At 57.6% G+C, this 20,772-nt stretch overlaps 2 protein-coding genes across 4 annotated transcripts; both read left to right on the top strand.

The window, feature by feature from the left end:
* Window positions 1–963: 963 nt before the first annotated feature.
* Window positions 964–19,468, top strand: HMX2 (H6 family homeobox 2). 2 transcript variants are annotated; one of them, XM_073884670.1, is made up of 3 exons: window positions 964–1,258; window positions 17,248–17,516; window positions 18,394–19,468. In XM_073884670.1, the coding sequence occupies exons 2-3, from the start codon at window positions 17,249–17,251 to the stop codon at window positions 18,945–18,947; spliced, it is 822 nt and encodes a 273-aa protein (XP_073740771.1). In that variant the 5' UTR covers window positions 964–1,258; window position 17,248; the 3' UTR covers window positions 18,948–19,468. The 2 variants fall into 2 exon arrangements, with proteins under 2 accessions (XP_073740771.1, XP_025736032.1); XM_025880247.2 differs by lacking the exon at window positions 964–1,258 and adding an exon at window positions 14,150–14,293.
* Window positions 5,107–8,106, top strand: HMX3 (H6 family homeobox 3). Of its 2 annotated transcripts, XR_012375863.1 has the most exons (3): window positions 5,107–5,506; window positions 6,128–6,956; window positions 7,351–8,106. XR_012375863.1 is itself a non-coding variant. In XM_025880246.2 (2 exons), the coding sequence occupies exons 1-2, from the start codon at window positions 5,107–5,109 to the stop codon at window positions 6,799–6,801; spliced, it is 1,074 nt and encodes a 357-aa protein (XP_025736031.2). In that variant the 3' UTR covers window positions 6,802–8,106. The 2 variants fall into 2 exon arrangements, 1 of the variants encoding a protein (XP_025736031.2); XM_025880246.2 differs by having other exon boundaries at window positions 6,128–8,106.
* Window positions 19,469–20,772: the final 1,304 nt, after the last annotated feature.

Raw genomic sequence — 20,772 nt, 5'->3', positions numbered from 1 at the left:
GGTGCACCCCGTTGCTTTTCAGATAGAGAGGCTGGGACGCAGAGAAGTTCAGAGTCTTGTCAAAGATCATAGCAAATTATTAGCTGGAGCCCACAAAATATCCAGACACTTACAAATAGTAGGATATGGTAGAGCAAAATGCAGACACACACCCACACAAAAAAGCATTTGTTTTCCCCTAATGAGAACATGTGAGAAATTATTGGTTGGGGAGAAAGGCTTTTTTTTTTTTTTTTAAGATTTTATTAATTTATTTGAGAGAGAGAGTGAGCACAAGTGGGGGGGGTAGGGGGAGAAGCAGAGGGAGAAGCAGACTCCCTGCTGAGCAGGGAGCCCAATGTGGGGCTCGATCCCAGGACCCTGTGATGATGAGAAAGTCTTTTTTAAGAAGAGAAAGGGGGTCAGGGATGGGAGAACTAGCTTGCTCCTTGATAGCAGAGTAAGGCCCCCTTTAGGCAAGGCATCAATTCCTGCGGGTATCTCTCCCTTGTAAGACTTCTAGCTTTCTTGGAGAAACCCCGTAAGAATGGATTTCTGGCCCATTCTGGGCTCATCCTAAAAACTGAGTAAAGGATACCATCGACCATCGCTTACATAGCCTTTGCTGTATGCCTGCGTTGTCCTTATAACGACGCCCCGAGGCTCAGTATCCTTTAGGACTCTCTCTACCTTGCCTTTGTCATACACTCTGTGTCTCGGTTTCCTTATCTGTCAAAGAGGAATAATAAAGCACCCACGTCCCCAGGTTATAGTGCCTGCCAGCCATATAGTGGGGACTCAATGACTGTTAGCTGATATTACGTCCCTGTAATTTTCACCCTTAACTCTTGGGAAAGGACTAGACATTCAGTCACTTTAAGGAAATTATGCTTGACTCAGGATTCAGATGTGACCCATCTCAGAGTCACAATCGTTAGCCAAAGGGAGGGGTCTCTGGCAGCATTCCTGGCAGCCCTGGAACAGATGAGAGAACTTTCCAGTAAAGAGGGCCAAAACACATGCAGGCTGGGGCACAGTTTCCCCAAGATGGTAACTCCAGGCTTTTATCCATTCTGCCTGCAAATCAAGGACCTGCTTGGTGAGAAGAGTTAAGTGATAAAGTGTGGCCGTCAGGGCCTGTGCCTGCTGTGTGGGGAGCCTCCATGCCTGGGAGCTTGGCACCCTTGGCTAAAAGTCTGAGCAGATCCTCCCCACTCCATGGGTAAGCAGGTACCCCAGGAAGCTGCACATCCAAGGAGGACCCTGTGGAGGAAAGCAGGTAAAGTTCTGAAGAACATGGAATTGCTCCCCTCCCCTGGAGAGCTCACTACTTACTGACTTGTAAGTGTGCATATGTATAGCTATTTTGTGTGTGCGGTGGTTATGGGAGGGGGGATGGACAGGAAGGCAGGTGAGAACACCATTTTAAACACTCCTTTGCCAGGCCTCATTCTCTTTTGTAAAAGTTGGGTGCTAATTACTAGCATTCTCCAGGCCCCCTCTGCCCTTGTGCTGCAGAGACCCCATTCTAAACAGCCCATCTACCCAGGATCAGACTGTGAATGTCCCCTCCAGTAGTCCCATCCCTGGGGCTCCTTTAGATTTTGTAAAACGTGTTATCAAAGGACCTCGGGTTCTCATTAAATTTTTTGAAAAATGCTATTGGATAGGATCAGGCTATCTGAAGAACCCTAATCAACTGGACAAATCCTCTGAAATGGGAACTGTGAATTCACTCAGTCATTCATTCTCTCATTCACTCAGGCATTCAGACATGAACACAAGTGCTTACTGAGCACCACTGGCCCTTCCAGGGTCTCCCATCGAGCCTGCAGTCAGGATGGGCACCTCAGGGATCAGTTAGTAGCAGGAACAGAAAATGGGCCCTAAAACAGGGGCAGGAAAAGAGGAGAGGAGGGTGCGAGGCAGGTGAGACCCCTTCTTATGGTGGCCAGGTAAAGATCAGCAGTGATCTGCAATGCACTTCACTCTCTGCTTCTTCAGGAACCCAGAGAAAAAAATGCTTTTGTTCTCTAGCCTGGCCCGGAAGGGTAAAACAGCAATGGCTTTTAAATGCTTTTCGTGGGGACTGTGGTTTCTCCCGCCGAGCCCGCAGGTTTGGTTTAGAGGATGTCCCATAGAGGGCGCTGTTTGCCTGCCGTGGAATGGAGTCCTGGGCGTGAGTAAGCAGAAGCCACACCCCTCGCCAGAGGGCGAGTAAAGGGCTGTGTCCGCGCCAGTGGCCCCACATCCACGAGCTTTCTGGCAGCGGAAAGGAAAGATTTACTCTGTGCAGGAAGCCCAGCATCCCTGAAACTCAGGGTATGGGCCGAGGGTGCTGACACCCGAGAAACTCCTCTTTCTGGTCAACACGCACACACACGCGCGCGCGCACACACACACACACACACACACACACACACACACACACCACGCACACCAGCGCACCTGCGCGCCCCCTGGGAGGGGAGACACCGGGAGAACTTGGGAAGACAAGAGAGAGTAAGGTTCGGGTAGCGGCGCCACAGGGGGCGGGGGCGCCTGTCCGGGACTCTGCTCCTGCCAGCCTGAACCCTTTGCCATCTGGGTCTAGTCCTCAATTTGCGGATCAGCCAAAAACCCACTTCCCCAGTCAGAACTTTGCAGCGACGTCTGCCGGCTGCTGCTTTTCCCCGGGAAATGAGCAGCTTTTCGGCTTGTCTCAGTTTAAAGGCGGTGTCCACGAGTCAGAACTTTAGCCAGCTTTGCACGCGTCCGCTCGGGATAGGAGAGCTCCCACAGCACGCGCGAACACACGCAGGGGCCTCTCTCTCACAGCCTCCGCCGCGTGGCAGGCGGGTCCCGGCCGAGCCCACCCAACCTGCGTAGACCGGCGCGCATCGAGCTATTTCTGAACGGAGGAGAAAATGACTTCTGGGTGTCCAGCACCGATTGGGTGACCTTGGCCCAGTCTCCTCTCCGGGACACCTGTTCCACCTATAAAACCCGAGTGTGAGACCCACCCTGCTTGAGTCTCGGGGCGGTGATTGATTTCAAACTCAGATTTCGGACGCTTTGGCGTTTTGCATTCCATTAAAGCTCTGTACAAACTCAAGGGAGTAATAATAATGAAAATAATGATTATTTATGGAAGCACCACTTACAATGCTTCCAGGTTCCCAAAGCAAAAATAGGGTTCACTACTGTAGATGAATGTTGGCTGAAAGAAGCATTAAATGCGCCCATCGAGATTTGGGGGGGGGACAGTCTGAAGACCAGGATCAGAAAATAATACATACCCACTTCTCTACTGGGGAACCGAAGCGGTTGCACCTGCCAACGCAGGACGGCCTTGACTTAGCGGAGGGATGGATCTAACCGGGGGGAAAAAGTCAATGGAGAAGCGAGGGGGCCATGAAAAGATCTTGGGTGTATGGAAGTTCACAATGGGTGGAGAGAGTGATGGCCACTTTGCCGCCTTTCTCTGACCAGGGAGCTGTCTCTCGGGAAGGGACCCCACAAGCAATCCTACTTTATTTGATGCTTAAATCTAGAGTCTTAAATGTCTGCCTTATGGGCTTCTTGTGCAACCTGGGGAGTTGTTTTTTAAAGCCGAGAGAGTAGAGTGACCTTCCGCCCAGCTGTCCCTCAGAGGCCCAGCAGGGTTCTCTAGGGACTTGGCGGCCCTGGGGGACACGCTGCCGCGCCGCTGCCACGGGCCACCGCCGAGGAAAGTCCCGCCGCTGTGCCTTCGGTTCTCCTTGCCCCTCTTAAAGCTTTAGGCAGCTCCAAACGCTGGCAGGAGAGACTTCCCAGGAGAAAGCGCTGTCTTCGCTGTCTTCGGGGCCGCGAGCCGGCCCGAGAAGAAGAGCACCCTTCTGAACGTAGCCGTCGGTGCCGCGACACTGCTGCCTTAGCAGCCCCAGCAAATGATGCGCGGGCGTTAGCCCGTTTTGCGCGCACACGCGGGTGCGCCGAGACCCACACCCACTCCTGCTCCAGAGGAAAGACTCACTCTTCGGTTTCCCAGGGCCAAAGGCCAAGGCCACGCTGATTCTGAGCCCGCTGACGCAGTGCAAGGACTTACACCCCGAGTCCCTTCCTATCGATTAGACGGGAACCCAAATCCCCCTCTTCGTGGCCCGCGCCCTTAGCAGGCTTTGGGGAACATGCTGAGGCCGCCGGACCCCAAAGGGTAGGAAAGTGCTGACTTCGCCGCGGGCGGGAGTTTGCGTCCTGCCTGCCTCCTGGGCTCGGGCTGCGTGGCTCTCCAGCAGCGTGGGGGCGGCGGGACCCTGTCAAGCCCCTGGGGGCGGAGGATCGGCAGCTGCGAGCGCGGATAACCCCGAGGTGACCCGGGCGGGCCAGGCCCGCCCCTTCCCCCTCCCGCAGGCCTGGCGGCTGGAAGCGGGTCCCCGAACTGCAGGGGGGAGAGGAAGGCGCGGGCTCCCGGCGCCTTGGCTGTCAGTGCGCTCCGGCCGGGGGCGCCGCCGGCTCTGCGTCCCTCGCTCGCCTCCTGCGCTCGCCGGAGCACTCCGAGTGCCTCTTTACCGGGAGCCAATATCCTTTTGTGCTAATAGGCTTGTCCTCATTTGCTGCCTAATTGGACTATATAAAGCCAATAACAGGCAGGCTCTTATAGCCCGAAGCCAAAGCGCCAAAATCCGAGCGAAGGCGAGGAGGGGGCGGTGGCGGAGGCGGCTGCGGGGCCCGGGCTCGGCTGCGCCTTCGCCTGCCTAATCCCATTTGCCATTGTACGCGCCCAATCGCCGTATACTCCCCGCATTTAACTTGGATGACATTTTGATTTCATCATTAGCATCCGGCGCCGGATTGACGCAGCCCCAAGCCGGGGACTGCTCCTGCCGCCTCCTCCCCGGGAGCTGCAGCCGCCGCCGAGCCGCCTCGCTCCCTCTGTGCCGCGGCTGGGCCGCTCCCCGCCCCTCAGCACCCCTCCCACATGCGAGCCCACCCCGGCCGGGTCCTCACCCCGCCCTCGCGCGGCTGGATTTGCGCCCGGGGCGGCCCCCGACTTTGCGCCCCGTAGTTGAGTTCCGTTTATGGTCTGATTTCCGGCCGCCCGCCTGCTCGCCCGGCCGCCCGCCTGTCCCGATCCCTCCCTCCCCGGGACCCGGAGGAGAGGGGACCATGCCGGAGCCCGGGCCGGACGCCCCTGGCACCGCTAGCGCGCAGCCCCCGCCGCCGCCGCCCCCACCTCCCGCGCCCAAGGAGTCCCCGTTCTCCATCAAGAACCTGCTCAACGGAGACCACCACCGGCCGACCCCTAAGCCGCAGCCGCCCCCACGGACGCTCTTCGCGCCGGCCTCCGCCGCCGCAGCCGCCGCCGCTGCCGCAGCCGCTGCGGCCAAGGGGGCTCTGGAGGGCGCCGCGGGCTTCGCGCTCTCGCAGGTGGGCGACCTGGCTTTCCCCCGCTTTGAGATCCCGGCGCAGAGGTTTGCCCTGCCCGCGCACTACCTGGAGCGCTCCCCGGCCTGGTGGTACCCCTACACCCTGACCCCCGCCGGCGGCCACCTCTCGCGACCTGAAGGTACCGACCTCTCTTTGAACTTTCGTTGTCCTCCCCGCGCGCCAGTACTGTGCCCGTCCCGCGCCGCCTCCCATCTCAACCCTGAGACCCTCGCGCCCTCCAACCCGCTGTTTGGCCAACTTCCTCCGGCCCCTGGCTTGTATCTACTGCCCGCGCGCTCGGTTGCGCTGCCCAGGAATCCAATCCCACTTGGTGAGAAAAGGAGGTGGGATTGGAGCCCGGGGCGCGGCGCTTCCCGGGAAAAGTGGCCTGGGGTATGAGTGGGGAGGCTTCGGCCGGCTGGGACCGGGGACCGGGCCTGGATGGAGGCAGCGACCCGGTAGGCCCAGACCAGAGGCGAATCTCTCCGTGGGCCCCTGGCGGGAGATCTGAGGGAAAGAAAGGAAGTGGCCGCTCTGCCACCGTCCGGGTCTCTCGCCTGCCCTCGGGAGGAAGGGGATCCCCGGACGCGGAGTCCCCACCCTGGCCCAGCCAGGAAGGAGGCCCGTGGGAACGCTGAGGCCTCGAGGCCTGGGGCCCAGAGGCCAGTGTGGATCGAGCCTTCGGCCCCCAGGCGCCAGGCCTCGCTGAAGGCTGTGTCCGTGTGCGTGTGTGTGCGTCCGTCTGTCTGTCTCTCCCCAGCTTCGGAGAAGGCGCTCCTGCGAGACTCCTCCCCCGCCTCGGGAACCGATCGCGACTCCCCCGAGCCACTGCTCAAAGCCGACCCCGACCACAAAGAGCTGGACTCCAAGAGCCCGGACGAGATCATTTTGGAGGAGAGCGACTCGGAGGAAGGCAAGAAGGAGGGCGAGGCAGCGGCGGGAGCAGCCGGGGCGAGCGTGGGGGCGGCGGCGGCGACGCCGGGCGCCGAGGACTGGAAGAAGGGCGCCGAAAGCCCGGAGAAGAAGCCCGCGTGCCGCAAAAAGAAGACGCGCACGGTCTTCTCGCGCAGCCAGGTCTTCCAGCTCGAGTCCACTTTCGACATGAAGCGCTACCTGAGCAGCTCGGAGCGCGCCGGCCTGGCCGCGTCGCTGCACCTCACCGAGACGCAGGTCAAGATCTGGTTCCAGAACCGCCGCAACAAGTGGAAGCGGCAGCTGGCGGCCGAGCTGGAGGCGGCCAACCTGAGTCACGCCGCGGCGCAGCGCATCGTGCGGGTGCCCATCCTCTACCACGAGAACTCGGCGGCCGAGGGCGCCGCGGCCGCGGCCGCGGGGGCCCCGGTGCCTGTCAGCCAGCCGCTGCTCACCTTCCCGCACCCCGTTTACTACTCGCACCCGGTGGTCTCTTCTGTGCCGCTGCTACGGCCGGTCTGAGGCCCGACAGGGGAAGGGGAGGGAGCGCCCGGCCGCCTTCCCAGATCCCGGAGGAGACTGGGCCGGGCCGAGGGCGCCAAGACGTCCAGCGGCCTTCGGGAACCGGGGCTTCGGCGCGCCGCCCCGGCCTCCCCTCCCCCAATCGGTAGCGTTTTGTAAGTATTTGCAACGCATTTTCGTGCAATTCACCCCTAACGGATTTGAGGCGCTTCCCCTCTTACTTTTGGTTTTGGTTCTCTTAAGAAAGAGCAGGGAAAAGACAAAATTCCCGGGTCAAATACTTCGTCTGAAAGCTTTTGTAAAAGGTGCAACTCTTCCCTCCCTCCCCCCAAATTTGCTTTGCGCTGTGGCTTTTTGGTTTTATTTTTATAGGAAAGAAATAAGCCGCAAAAACCTAAACCCCTCTGGTTTATTCATTTTCTATAGAACTATTTTCAGAAGTCCAGAGAGAGAGAGTGAAGGAGATAATTCACATTATCCTACTTTTATTCCTGGATTTCTAAGTGTGGTTCTCCCTCTCCAGCCCTAGTTATCTTCCCCAATTTTCAGAATCTGAGAAGACTCTGGTAGGAACCCCGACTCAGGCCGCTTTTTCCGCAGAGGTGTGTCGCGGCTGACCTCTTCATCTGTCCTGCTTTGTGACTGAAGAATTCTCTAAGTGTTTAAAAGGAAAAGACAAGACAGCCCCAAATTAGACTTCTGATTATTGAAACAACTCCACATCTGGCCCGGTGTGAGTGGTCTTATTTATTAGTAGCATTTATTTTGGGGATTTCATTTGTTGGTAAATTATTATTATTACTATTATTGCTTTGTTCCCTGTTTTGAGAGAGTGATTTCAATATTAAAAAAAAATCGGTTTTTTAGCCTCTCCCCCTTTTTGTTCTGCAGTCACTGTTGTACTTTTGACCTGTGCAATATTGTACAAAATTTCCTGAGAGCCCTGCCTCTTTCTCCACGGAGAGAAGCAGACGTTTTCACTGTGTAATCCTGGTCATTCGTTTGGGAGGAGAAAATTAAGAAGAGGGAAGGGGGGGAGGAAAGAAAGAGCGCTTTAAGTGAAGGACAATCAATTTAGGAGAATTTTAACTTATTTGATATATGTACAGATTTCTTGTAAAGTTCACCCTCAACTCCACAGGGCTCCTTGCTCTGCCACCCAATCTGTTTTCTTTCTGTCGGCTACACCTGTTGTTCTGCGATAGCTTGTCGTTCTCCCCACCCCCCATCTCCCTCGTCACTGCCCGGGTTCAGTCCCTTTTTAAGAAAAAGAAAAAAGCCCACAAAATATTGTTACATTTAATGTTGTCGTGAAATTGAATTAATTAAAAAGAAAAGAAAAGTGAAGCCTTTTGTGTGGCCAGAGTGTGTAACTTCGGATGATTTTCCGCAGAGCAGGTGTCTCTGAAACACTTTTCCGCCTTGGTCTCTGGCCTCCTCTGCGCTCGCTCGCCGAGTCTGACCTGGACGCACATCCCCATAATCCAGGAGGCCGCAGAGACAGAGGCAGCTTTGTTCGCGACCAGGGCTGTTCTCTCCCCAGTGTCTTTTGCAGCTTGCAAAGCCCTGCGCTCAGGGGAGAAGGGGGCAGAAGGGGCGAGAACCTAAGCTTATCTAGTTTGAGAAATTGAGCAAAGCGGCAGCCGGGAGCTGAGAGATGGCAGATAAATTTCCGAACGTAGTGCTGCAGCCTCGCATTCCGTTCCCAGGCCACGGTTCCCTCAAGAGCCGCGAGCTTCTGGGCAGGACATTTCGGGGCGCTCGTCAGCGGGCCTGGAGTGTGCTGGGCTCCGTGGCATCTAGGGTCGGGGGCAGAAAGGGAGTGAACTCAGCATTTAGCCGTGGCCAGAGGCAGGTCACAGAGTGTCGCTGGGAGAAGCCAGATCGAGAGAGGGCAGACCCAGGGAGGCCAACCAGCTCCCAGACCGGGAAGGTTTTGAGGAACTGTGGCTCTCGGGGTGGCTCAGGTTGGGGCACGGTCCTGGTGTGTCGAGTGCCAGGGAACAGAGACCACCTGACTGTGGCAGCGGCCACTGAGAGGATGTTGTCTCCTCCGGGCCAGGCCCTTTTCTGTCCACCGGTACCCACCACCTCCAGGGCGGCCTCTCTGGTCTGCTGTCCCTGTCTGGCCCATGCCTGGAAGCGCAGCAGTGGAGGTTCCCATGCACTTGGTGGGCAGCCTGCGGAGGAGGCGTGGGGCGCTGGGAGCCGCTGGGAAGCGCGAGTTGGCAGGTGGAAGCGGGTGCTTGGGCGCTCCTTGCCAACCGCCCAGCTGCCTGCCTTAGAGCATGGGGTCTGTATGCCCAACTCCTGGCAGGGCAAGTTCGAAGCTGGGGAGCCAGAAGGGGGAGATGAAGAACCTTTAGACCGTGAAGATTCCGAAGAGCACACCGCCCGGCCTGTCCGCTGGGGAGCGCCTGCACGCGCTCCCACTCTCTCTCTCTCAGTGCTTTGCTAGGTTCCCTAAACCCAATCGACACAGTTGAGTCTACTATGGCTGAAATGTTGAATATCGTTTTCTATTGATGGCAAACTGCCCCCAAATAAACTGGCATGCGTATTTATGGCACAATTTTAACCTGAACCTCAGTGAAGATAGATCTCCCTTTATTTCCCTGTGGTTTGGAATAAAAACGAGGGCATGTGTCGTAAATGAAAAATAAACAGAAATTCGGGGTCAAAATATGTTGTTCCTTGTGTTACCTGCAAACATAGTGATGCCTTTTACTGTTGGCAATACTAACTGTGGGACAGGCCAATAACAGCTCATTAAAAATAATGTTGCAATAGCAAACATGTCCTTAGATTTTACAGCCAGAACATGATGCTATCAAACGCCAAGAAAATACTTCTTTATTTGTGTTTGGATTCTAGAAAACGGTTCTTGACTGACCCAGTCTATACAAAGTCAAGAAATAACTGGTTCCCCCCACACACAGTTTATTCTTTGTCCTGCTCCCCGAGGTCTCCCTTTCCCTCCTATTGGGGAGCTCCACTGCCCTGCACGGGCAAGCTTCTCCATGGAGCCACGGTGCCTGCCCTAGGGGAGAAGGGTGGCGCCAGGCCTCCAGGGACTGGCGGCTGTGTGAGCCTAGAAGCTGGCCCAGGCGGGAAACTTCCGCTTCCCTCGTGTCTGGTCGGGGTGGTAGTATTTCTCACAATGCAAGAGAAAGAATTGAGCCTGAGTGTGGGAGCACCAAGCATCACTGCTCACAAGGAAGCATCCTAGGCTCTACTGCAGGGCTTTCTGAGGTCTTGGTGTCAGGACAGCCCAAGAAACCTCTCAGTGGGACTGTCACATCCCAAGAGCTGGTTGGGGTGATCTTCCCCTACAAAGAACGCCCTTCCCCACCCCCACCTCCACAGGGATTGCCAGGGGCTGTTGGAACTATGCAGCAGAGGGGGCTGGCTATCTGAACGGGTGAGGGTGCCTCTATGCAATTCCTCCAGGACATTCCATTGTGGGATGTCAGCCCCTGTCCCCTACCCTAGGACAGTGGACCAACACCCCAGATTTTATACATTCACCTTCCTTTCCCTCCCATCATAGAACCTAGCTTTCTTTCCACCTACCTTAACTTCAGATCTTCCCTATCTGCACCCCCTATTAATCTTCAAGTTAGTGCAAATGACAGGTCTTTCTGGCTAAATCCTTTCTGCATCATCCAAATAGACACACCAGCAAACCACACATAGGGTCCACTCACGTGTGACATAAACACTCACCACACAGCGCGTGCACGCACACACACACACACATACACACTTTAGACAGACCTTAACAGACCCATGCCCAGGGGCCCACAGTACACCTGGCCACATATGTGTTTAGCATCACAGCTATCGTTAACACACAAAATCAGGCACACTTTGAGGTGACCCTGGGCAGCTGGTTTTCTCTGACGGCCCCAGGCTAAGGCAAGCTGGGTAGAATCCCATGGAACGGACTGAGCCTGAAATCAGTCCAACAGGAATGCCTCGTGCATTCCTTCTCTCCCACCTGCGACAAACTAGTGGAGCCTGTCAACACCCCACCGTGGACTTCCATACTCCCATAGGCCGGGACCTAACTCAGAGCCCAGGTCCCCACAATGTGGGTCTCTGCCACTCTGAGCGCCCTGGATCGCCTCCGGGGCCTGGGAGACTTCGGAGTCAGCGCGCGAGCTGTTTCTGTTGGCAACACAGATGTATTTCTTTTATTTGATAGTAAATAGAGTGGGTATGTGTACATCAAACAACAGCAAGACAGATATAAACTGCCCCCCCCTCCCCGGCACTGGGCGCTCATTCTGAGCCAGGACGTCCTGTTGGCAGCCAGAGCCTGAGGCCTCGCGGAGAGAACCCCAGAGCGCGCTCCTCGCTCCCAGAGCGCGCTCGAGGTAGAGCTGGGAAAAAGAGGAGATGGCAAGGTCGGTGAGATTTGCTTTCTCTTCTGCAGGCGGGCGCACGCTGGGCCAGCTAGGGTCTGGGCGATGGGGGTGGGGGGACGAGCAATGGGGCCCAGAGGGCTGAGCAGCCTTTGGCCTTTGGGAGCTTTGTCTAGGCCCCGCGTTGTGGGGCTTCCTGGGCCGGGCCACGCTCCCCAGTGTGCGCGTGGGACACCTCAGTTTCCCTCGAGGGGCCCTGTGGGGTGCAGACTTAACTGCCCGCCTCCAAGACTCCATTTTGCCCCACCTCTCGCGGTTGTCCAGGCCCGGCGGCCCGGCGACCCATCCAGGGGGCCTCTCCCCTTTAGCGATCTAAAACCAGACTCCGCAAAGCAGCTAGGAAAAGAACTCTCCCCTGGGTCGCCAAGACAGAGACAGGGTGCAAGAACCATGAGCACCACAGAAACGCCCTCTTAGGATCCGAAGCACGGCTGGGCAAGCTCAGGGGACTACTACTCCTGCCAGGGCGCGTACACGTGGCCCCGCGGAGAAAATCCGCCAGGCTCCTCCTCCAGGCTTCCCGCCCACTCTCTGCCCACCACCTCGCCCTGACTGCGGGCTCTCTCCGGCTTCGGGGTGCCAGTGGTCCGTGTGTCCCTGCGTAAGCTTCTGGAAGTATGCACGCCTGTGTGTGCACGTGCGCCCAGTCGAGGTGTGCTGGGCGGATGTTGACCCTTTGATCTCTAAACAACTCGGGGGGAGGCGTTGAGGAGGGATGGCGAAAGAGAGGAAAAGGCCGCAAAGATAACTAGGCCAGAGGTACTTTGGAGCCCTGACTGGTGCTCGGACTGGATCTTGAGTTGAGATTTGGGTGCACTTGTCCCCGGGCGTGCCCCGCTCCTGTGGAAGTACCCTAAAGGCTCCTCGGGTGGGGAGCGGCAGCTTCGGGGGAATAGGGTCTCACTGCAGCGCAGCCTTAGCCCTCTCTGGGATCCACTTAATCGCCTGGGATTTCTTCCCAGCATTCTGCCTCTAGGGTCCCGTAGACCTTTATTCGAGCGTCGGGCAGTTTCAGAGACCCGAGGCAAGGGATGACTGGAGGCTGCGTGCCTCCTTGGAGAGTTCCCAGGCAGTGCACACTGGTTGTACTCGCCCAGATCCCTTTCTCGGCTGCTGCTCCGGGCGATGCACCTGCGGGGAGAAAAGGCCCCAAATCTGGGTCGCTGGGATTCCAAAAGGATTCCTTCTGGTTGCGGTGGAAGGAGAGGAAAAAAAGCTGGGGTAGAGGTGTAGAGCGAGCGAACGAGCGCCAAGGAGAGCGCGTTGCGCCCATCACTTAGTCGGGAGAGGCGAGGTGGAGTCACCTGGTGTGCCTCACCCAAGCGCTAATGTCTTAAAGAAATAGAAAGAATCCCCTTCTCTCCTGAGCTCCTTCGCGGCCCTCACCCCCCTTGGTGATGGAGTGCACGCATCAGATTTTCATCAAAGTTCTATTAAGTGAAACATAGGTTGCAGGGCACCCTTTGATTGAAACAGTTTAAATTTTAATTGTGTTTTTAATTTGACATATAGTTGCAGAAAGGAATGACACTGCGTCGCCAAGGGGCGGTCGATTTTCTTAATTTCTCCCAGAGGAATTGATGAGTCTATCAGGCCACTAGATTGGAAACCCATTAAAGCTCTCTGGTTAGGCTGTTAATTGGAACTTGATGGATGTGGGGGGGGGGTGTCGGGACTCGGCTATGCTGATCCAATCTTCATGACTTTCTGTTTTCCAATAAATTACACAATTCATTTTCCAGCCGCAGATTACATAAATTGTACACCTCTGGGGCTCTCTTTTTCAAATAGGGAGCCCTTTTCCCCAAAAGCCTATTGCGAGATGTCATTTGCACCAAAGAACGAACAGCAGAGGTCCTTGAATGAAAATCGAAACATAATCAACGTTTATACTTAGAAAATTTATTGAGATCATTTTCTCTGGTATTTCCTTATTTTAAAGTTTGGACGCGCCATATATCATAATCCACTCCCGTAAAGGTGGGGGGGGCAGACTGTGTTTAATATTTATCGAAGCTTGATTCCAAGATCAAACTTGTTTATGACTTCATCTGTCATTTCGGAGGGGGCCTTCTTCCACTATTACCCGGCTCAGCCAGCCTATTTCCCAACTGCTGCAGAGCAGAGAGGATCAATTTTTATTAGGCTCCTCGGCAAGTTTGCTCTGGGCCGCTTTAATATTGAGCAGCTGCATACTCTCGAGACCTAAACTTTAAGCGTCCTTTCAGTCTCAGAAAGTTTATCATTCCTTGGAACCCGGTTGTGTCTAATTCCTAGGGAGGGGGCGATCCCCAAAATGAGGAGGGGCCACACACCCGAGTATCTGCTGTTAATCTGAATGGTGTAGGGAGGGGCGGAGCTATCCCTAGACTAGGAGGGTGGGGAGGGAGGTGGTACAGAGTTGAAAGATTGCCACACTGGAGGACAGAGAGACGGGGTGTCTGTGGGTGGTGGTTCCTAGAGCTGACGGTTCCTGGGAGTGTGTTTTAAAGCTGTGCTGGGCCCAGGAGAGGGCGTCTGGGCCTTGCGCTCCGGGTGAGGTCTCGGGGACCCCCGGATGCCCCAAAGGGGTGACGGGAAGATTGAGTCTTGGCCTTCGGGCCCCTGCGGTGTGACTGCTATCAAGGCCCGAGGGGCAGGAGACCCTGCCGGCGACAAGTTGAGAATTGCGGAGGAGAGCCCAGAGGAGAGTCCTTCGGGTTGCCGAGCCAGGAGTCTTGCTCGGTCTCTGCCATGGCCTCCCCGCCTCCGGCCTGCGCCCACCATCACTTCCCTGGCTCAGTGTAGAGTGTGAGTGAGTGTGGGTGTGTGTGTGCGCGCGCACTAGTCGGAGCTCAGCGAACGTTTGCTGACTCAATGCGTGCGAATGCGTAAGCGTTTATGCAAGTGCGTGCATGCGGCTTAATGCGTGCGCGTCTGAAGATGTGCGGGGTGTGGAGGCTATGCAGGACTCAAGTGTAGCGCCCCTCTTTGTAGTCCAGACGATCAACGCGAGAGGAATGAGCGAGCAAACGGAGTACGAGGAAGGCCAGATGGCTCCTTTTGACTTCCCAAACTAGCCTGGGGTGGGTGAGGAATGGGGCAAGGTTGTGGGGTCGCGGGGCTGCGTGGTTTCCTAGTTTTGAGAACTCAAACCAGTCCTCAAACCTCAGCACCCCCCGCCCCCGCCACACTCCCCTCCCCACTCGCAGTCCCTCGCTGCTCCTGGCCTTGGAACTGCTTCTCTGAGGCCCACTCCAGAGGTCTGGCTCCCACCTCGCATGGTCCCCTCCTAGGGGAGGCCAACCCCGTGGATCCTTGGCCCCACCCATACATCTGCCCCGGCGGTCGCGAGATTGCTGAAGTCCTCACAGTCTTCCCCGCAGCAATTTCCCAAACTCCGTGCCGAAGCCTGCTCCAGCCCTCGCCCCCTCCCAAGGGCCTGGTATTGGCAGTGGAACAACTTTGAGCTTCAATCTTGCTTACTCTGCTCGGGATGGTCACTTTTCTCCACCGGGCCTCAGTTTCCGGCCTGTACAATGGGGGTAAAGATCTGCACCACAGGTTTGCCATGAGGATTAAAGTGAAGAGAGATGGGATGCTCCGGCGTGTTCCAGGTTGCCGGCACCGAGTATTTCCTAATTAGGAAGGGTCCAGCCAATGCCCACCCCCAACTCGGCTTTCTTCCCCAGAGGGTGGCGGGCTCCTACTCTCCGGGTTGGCCCATTTCCTTGGGGTAGCCTCGGCCCGGGCCGTGAGACAGAGCCCACTCAGGGTGCTTGAGGCAGGCGGAGAGGCTGCAGGAGGGTGAGAGAGTCGGCTGTGTCTTTCCAGGAACCTCCCCTCTATCCCCCAACCAAGCGGGAGCGCGCGGGACAGGCTGCGACGTGGCCCCCGAGCCTGCGCCGCGGCCGCGCAGAGGACGCACAAATTGTATTTCAGCGCCGGGTCCTTCCGGGTTAATGAGCTGACACCATGATTAAAGCTGACCATTTGTAATGTGTCTCGACCCCGCCGCAGAGCCCTGAAGAGGTTAATGCGGTGACGGAGGCCGGCACCTGCCCCTCGCGGGCCTCCCGGGCCGTGGCGCACAGCCCCTAGCCTCCACCCCCTCGCCTGCCCCTGCTCGGCTGCGCCGCCGACTCCTAATCAATTAGCCCATTAACGAGCCCTTCGAGGAGTTAAGTAGCGAGAGGTTCTGCCACGGGTAGGGTTGCAGTCGGTAACTCACCGCAGCTAATGATATTATAAGCGCTTTACTCAATAACCCGGCGCGGCGCGGGCGAGGAGGGAACTGCACCGTCATGGTGCAGCGTCTGGACATTTGTGGGGACTGATTCCAGAGTCTCCTATCACCTTGGTTGCTTTTGGGGGAATATCCTAGGAGCAGGGGGCTCCCAAGAGCTCTTGGTCCAGCATTCTCGAGGCCGCAGCGGCGGGGCGGGGGGTGGGGGGGGTGGCGGCGTTGCCTGAGCGCCTTGGGGCCTTACCTCGTCTTCGTTTCCTCCATGTTGTGTAGACAACTGTGCCCCGGTACCGTTTTGCCGGCACCAGGCTGCTTCTAGATCCACTAACAGCCGATCTGGGAATTAAAGGGGGGGAGAGCCAGGGCTTAGAGGCGGCCGCAAGGAGGGAACGAACCACGGTTTATTAAACACTTAACCCGGGCCCGGAGTTGGCCACTTTGACCTAACCTAACTTCTTCGAGGTAGGCATTTCTTCCTCTAATTTTAGGAAAGGAGGAAACCGATGCTCAGAAAGTTTTAGTATCATGTCCAAGGCCACCCAGATGAGATTTGAATCGACTTTGCCTAATTCTAAAACCAAAACCTGTTCTCACCTCCTCTTCTTCCCAGCATCAAAGCGCTTCTATTTCTGCAGCAATTCCATGGCCTGCAGTATTTGCCAAAAACCGGAAATCACCTGTGAAACAGGGTGGGCGGTTGACGGTGAGCTATTAAGCAAAAGTTTACAGAGTAGGTACTATGAGCTCCTAGTTCTTCTGGGTTTTCAGCGCCTTTCCCATTCCTACCTAATGCCATCCTCAAAACAGGAGAAAGGGGGAGGATGCTAATGAGAAGTTCATTTCACCTGTGAGAGCAGGGAGGTTCTAACTGGAACTGGACTTGTCCTAGTTCACGCAGCCTGTAAATGGTGGTGCTGGGACTTGAACCAGGATCTCTTGCAACAAGATCTAGGTCTCTCCTACCCCAGGGATTATGCAGGCCCGTTGGGCCTGTGACAGGGGTGAGCTCTGTAGGAGGGGATGGGCAGAAGTCGTCTGCTCCCGGGCCTCCCAGTTAAGCTCCCAGGAATGGCATCAGTTCGGAGGCGCATGCTCCTGAACCCCTTCCCTCCCTTGCCGGACGCAGCGGTCTGCGGGGTGCCAGTTCTGCCCGCCAGCCCCGAGGAGAAGGGGTGGGAGGCTAGGGGAGGGTCCTCGAGCAGCCTGTTTGAGCTCCTCCGACGGAGGCGTCGGGCCACTCCAGCTCGGAGCCCCGCACTGCCCGTGCCCCTCGAGGGGGCCGGAGTCCCACTGGTGGGAGTCGATACAGAGGCTAGGAACGTGGGCTGGAATCTATGCTGCTTTCGGCCCTGCTCTCCCTGGTTGGACACAGCAGATGCCCGCCGGGTTCTCGGTGCGCTCCGGGGCGCACAGTGGCTGCGTGCCTGGCCTGGGCTTTTTGAAAATTTCCGGGGCCGCTCGGCGGCGCTGCGATTGGCCGCGTCCGGGTAACCTCTATGCAAATGAGGCCGCGCCACCTCCGCGCCGCTGGAGACCCCGCGAGCTGGCGGGCAAGGAAGGGGCATTCGCGGCGGGGCTGGGCGGGCGCGCCCAGAGCCGGGCAGGCAGGGATCCCCGTGCAGCCATCCCGTGCCCGCGTGTCCCCCGCGCAGAGGGGACGCCTCACCAGCTTCGCCGCCCCCTCCCCCTGGCTCCCCTCCCCGCCCCTCCCCCCGCCTGCCTGCCTGCACCACCTTCCACCCAGATCGTCTCTAAAGGGAGTTCTTGGTTTCCTCCGATTTCTTATGAACCCAGGATGGGCAGCAAGGAAGATGCAGGCAAGGGGTGTCCGGCGGCCGGCGGCGTCTCCAGCTTCACCATTCAGTCCATCCTGGGCGGGGGCCCCTCGGAGGTGCCACGGGAGCCCGCGGGCTGGCCCGCCAGGAAGCGCAGCCTGTCCGTGTCCTCGGAGGAGGAGGAGCCGGACGACGGCTGGAAGGCACCTGCCTGCTTCTGCCCAGACCCGCACGGCCCCAAGGAGCCGGGCCCCAAGCATCACCCCCCCATCCCCTTTCCTTGCCTGGGTAAGGATCGCACGCCGCCGGGTCGGCCGCGAGCAAGCTCTAGGGGAGGGAAGCTGTGCCGGGGTCCAGGCCCCCTCTGGCCAGAGCCCCGGCCGCCCGGGGTCCAGGGAGGAGGGGAGGGGACACGCGCGCGTTGTTGTCTCCTCCTCCCGGAGGGGGCTAGGGAGGTGACGGGAACCGTCTTGGAGAAGGTTGGGTTGGAAGGAGAATATACCACAGCGGGCTGGTCCAGGGCGGGCCGCACACACGGCTGTGCCCTCAATATCCCCTTTGTACATCGGTGGGATACTTTCCGAACAAGAGGTCTAGAAGTCGGGTCCCAGCGGTCCGTCTGTCTCTACTGCAATCTCTTCCAGCTTCTTTTTTCTCCTCTCTCTCCCTCTCCCCGCTCCCCCCCGCCCCCCGGCCTGATTACCACTCCAAGATGATTGACAATGGTGCCTTTCAGAGATGGTTCCTCTTTACAACACTGACGAAGGGGAGCCCCGCGTTAGTCCTTAGCGTGATTTCCGAACAAACGGCCTGTGAAATGATGCCACACTATAAAGCTCGGGGAACTCTTCCAGCTCAGTTATTACAAGGCAAAATCACCTTTTAAAATGATGCTAATGTCCCCCCCGTCCAGACTTGCTCCCCGTTGCCACATGTCCTTTCACCGAAGCTGGGGGCACAGAGACCCCATACTCTCGAAATAGCTGGGTCCCGTTGCTTTTTCAAGGCTAGGGTGCTGGGCTTTGGGTTCCAGCGAAAGGGAGAAGAGGAAGGGGTTGGGACCAAGGCTGCAGCCGCCTGCCATCCCCCCACCTCGTCTTGGCCAGGGCTGGGGGGTTCGGAGGCTCCCCAACTCCATGCCTTCCTGTCTGTTCTCCCTCCCCAGGTACCCCCAAGGGCAGCGGAGGCGCGGGGCCGGCGAGCTCGGAGCGCACGCCTTTCCTCTCTCCTTCGCACCCGGACTTTAAGGAAGAGAAAGAGAGGCTCCTGCCCGCGGGCTCGCCGTCGCCAGGGCCAGAGCGGCCGCGGGACGGCGGCGCCGAGCGGCAGGCGGGCGCCGCCAAAAAGAAGACGCGCACGGTCTTCTCGCGCAGCCAGGTGTACCAGCTCGAGTCCACCTTCGACATGAAGCGCTACCTGAGCAGCTCGGAGCGCGCCTGCCTCGCCTCCAGCCTGCAGCTCACCGAGACCCAGGTCAAGACTTGGTTCCAGAACCGCCGCAACAAGTGGAAGCGGCAGCTCTCGGCGGAGCTGGAGGCGGCCAACATGGCGCACGCCTCGGCGCAGACTCTGGTGGGAATGCCGCTGGTGTTCCGGGACAGCTCGCTGCTGCGCGTGCCGGTGCCGCGCTCGCTCGCCTTCCCCGCGCCGCTCTACTACCCCGGCAGCAACCTCTCGGCCTTACCTCTCTACAACCTCTACAACAAGCTCGACTACTGAGCGGCCGCCGGCCCGCGCCGCGCTCTCCCGGTCGCCTCCAGCTGCCCCCTCCCGGGGCTCCGGAGCGGGGCGGTGTGTTGCCAGAAATATTAAGAAATACACCATGTGTATTCATTATCTCTTATTTATGGCCTCTGCCCTACTTTTTGTTTTGATTGTTTCGGGTATTTATCGGCATTTCTCAAGCCAGATCGCCTGCTTTCTACCCCAAACAAACCAATACGCTTTGAAAACCATTGTGGAGGGGATGTTCTCGGGTGGTGGTGGGAATGGGAGTTTCGGCCAGATCTACATTGATTGGTAGGGGGGAAAAATCAGAAAAACACCAACAGAACCAGGTACACCCCTCTCCCCATATATACACCTGTATGTATGTACATGCACACACAGCCGGCCAAAGCCAGCGAGGTGTTTGCACAGTTATCTCAACGCCTCTTCGTTTTCCTCGTTCCGAGGATGGGTAGGAGGAGATTTCAGATCTGTAAATATTTTTAAAGAGGAAAAAAAAATAAAACATTTTAAGCATCGTTGCTAACTTTGTTGAGATTGATTGCTCAGCGTGCGTGCTAACGCGCGGCTTTTCTCGATTTTCGGTGGAGGCGTGCGGCAGGCAGTAGAGGTATTGCTCGCCCCACGTGGAGGGTGGGACTGGGGTCAGGGGTTAAAGATGGGGACCTTGGCGCCGTCGAGGCGGCACGTGGGCTAGAGCTGCACCCCTTTCCGCTCCCCGGTGCCCATAGACCTGGCGCTGGCTGAGGCGCACCTGGGCAGGAATCCATCTCCCGAGCCCGCGCTGAGAGGGACAAAGGCTGGGAGCCTCACTGCTGAAGCGCTGCCTTCCCCGAACGAGCATCTTCCCAGCACTGGGAGCGCCTCGGGCTTAGCCGCAGCAGGGCGCCGTGCGACGTGGTCCAGCCTGTGCCACGCGCCTCCTTCCAAGGGCGAAGGTCAGGTGGGATGGCGCTGCCTGAACCAGGTGCAGAGCCGGCTTTGCTCATCCCCCAGCCTGGCGCGACAGGCTTGCAGCCGCGTACACTTCCCGAGCGGGTGGCACAGTTTTCCGTCCCCCGCCGCGCGGGAACTGGGTGCGGAGAGGCGGCACTTCGGCTGAGGAGGGATTCGAGTCTGGAGACTAGGCGCGCGGCAAAGGCGCTCCCGCGCACCGCGCACTTTTTGATTGTTGTTTATAGTTTATAGTTTGCATTGTGTGTGGCTGAATGGAGGGGTCACGGGCAAGCACGTGGCCAGTCGCGCTGAAAGGAACCGCGGCGCGGGGCCTGCGTGCCCACCGGCTTCCGTGCCCTAACACTTGCCGCCGCGCGCGGGTTGGGAGGGCGCGGCACCCAGAGAATAGCAGCGCGAGTGTCATGCCAATCGCAGGGTTTTGCAATGTTTGATCGCAGCCGCTCGTTCCGTGTAAAACGTCGGAAAAGATGACTGGACCTTAGAAGAGGGCGATGATTCCGTGTCACGTGGGGAGACCTCCCCGGTCCTCCCGCCTCCGGTCCCGAGGTCTCCTTAGCCGGTGTAAGGGTGCTGGGAGGGCGCAGGGCGGAGGTCGGACCTCATCCTCTAGAAGGAAAACACTTGCGTGACGGGCTTGTCTCTGAGGCGAGAGGCATCGAAATTATCAGCATTTTATGAAAATGTAGAGGCTATCTGTAAACCAGATCTATGGGACCCGCAGTATTCTATCTTAAGTGCTTGGTCTCTTGTCCATTTTGAGGTCGTTGTTTTCTTCTCATGTAAGATTTCATGAAAATTACAATCTCTTTCAAGATGACGTCAGAGGGTTGTTATCCAAGAACGCACCTGCAGATGCTAA

This window comes from Callorhinus ursinus, unplaced genomic scaffold (genome assembly GCF_003265705.2).
Source record: "Callorhinus ursinus isolate GAN/ISIS: 27379988/994484 unplaced genomic scaffold, GSC_fseal_2.0 scaffold58, whole genome shotgun sequence".
NCBI lineage: Eukaryota > Metazoa > Chordata > Mammalia > Carnivora > Otariidae > Callorhinus > Callorhinus ursinus.
The sequence above is the reverse complement of the archived record's forward strand: the minus strand, read 5'-3'. Positions and strand labels throughout refer to the sequence as shown.

Excerpts from the sequence above, each read along its gene's own strand:
- HMX2 (XM_073884670.1), top strand. The coding sequence starts at position 17,249 with ATGGGCAGCAAGGAAGATGCAGGCAAGGGGTGTCCGGCGGCCGGCGGC. Across the intron at positions 17,517-18,393 it reads CATCCCCTTTCCTTGCCTGG|GTACCCCCAAGGGCAGCGGA; the intron begins GTAAGGATCGCA and ends CTCCCTCCCCAG.
- HMX3 (XM_025880246.2), top strand. The coding sequence starts at position 5,107 with ATGCCGGAGCCCGGGCCGGACGCCCCTGGCACCGCTAGCGCGCAGCCC. Across the intron at positions 5,507-6,127 it reads CCACCTCTCGCGACCTGAAG|CTTCGGAGAAGGCGCTCCTG; the intron begins GTACCGACCTCT and ends GTCTCTCCCCAG.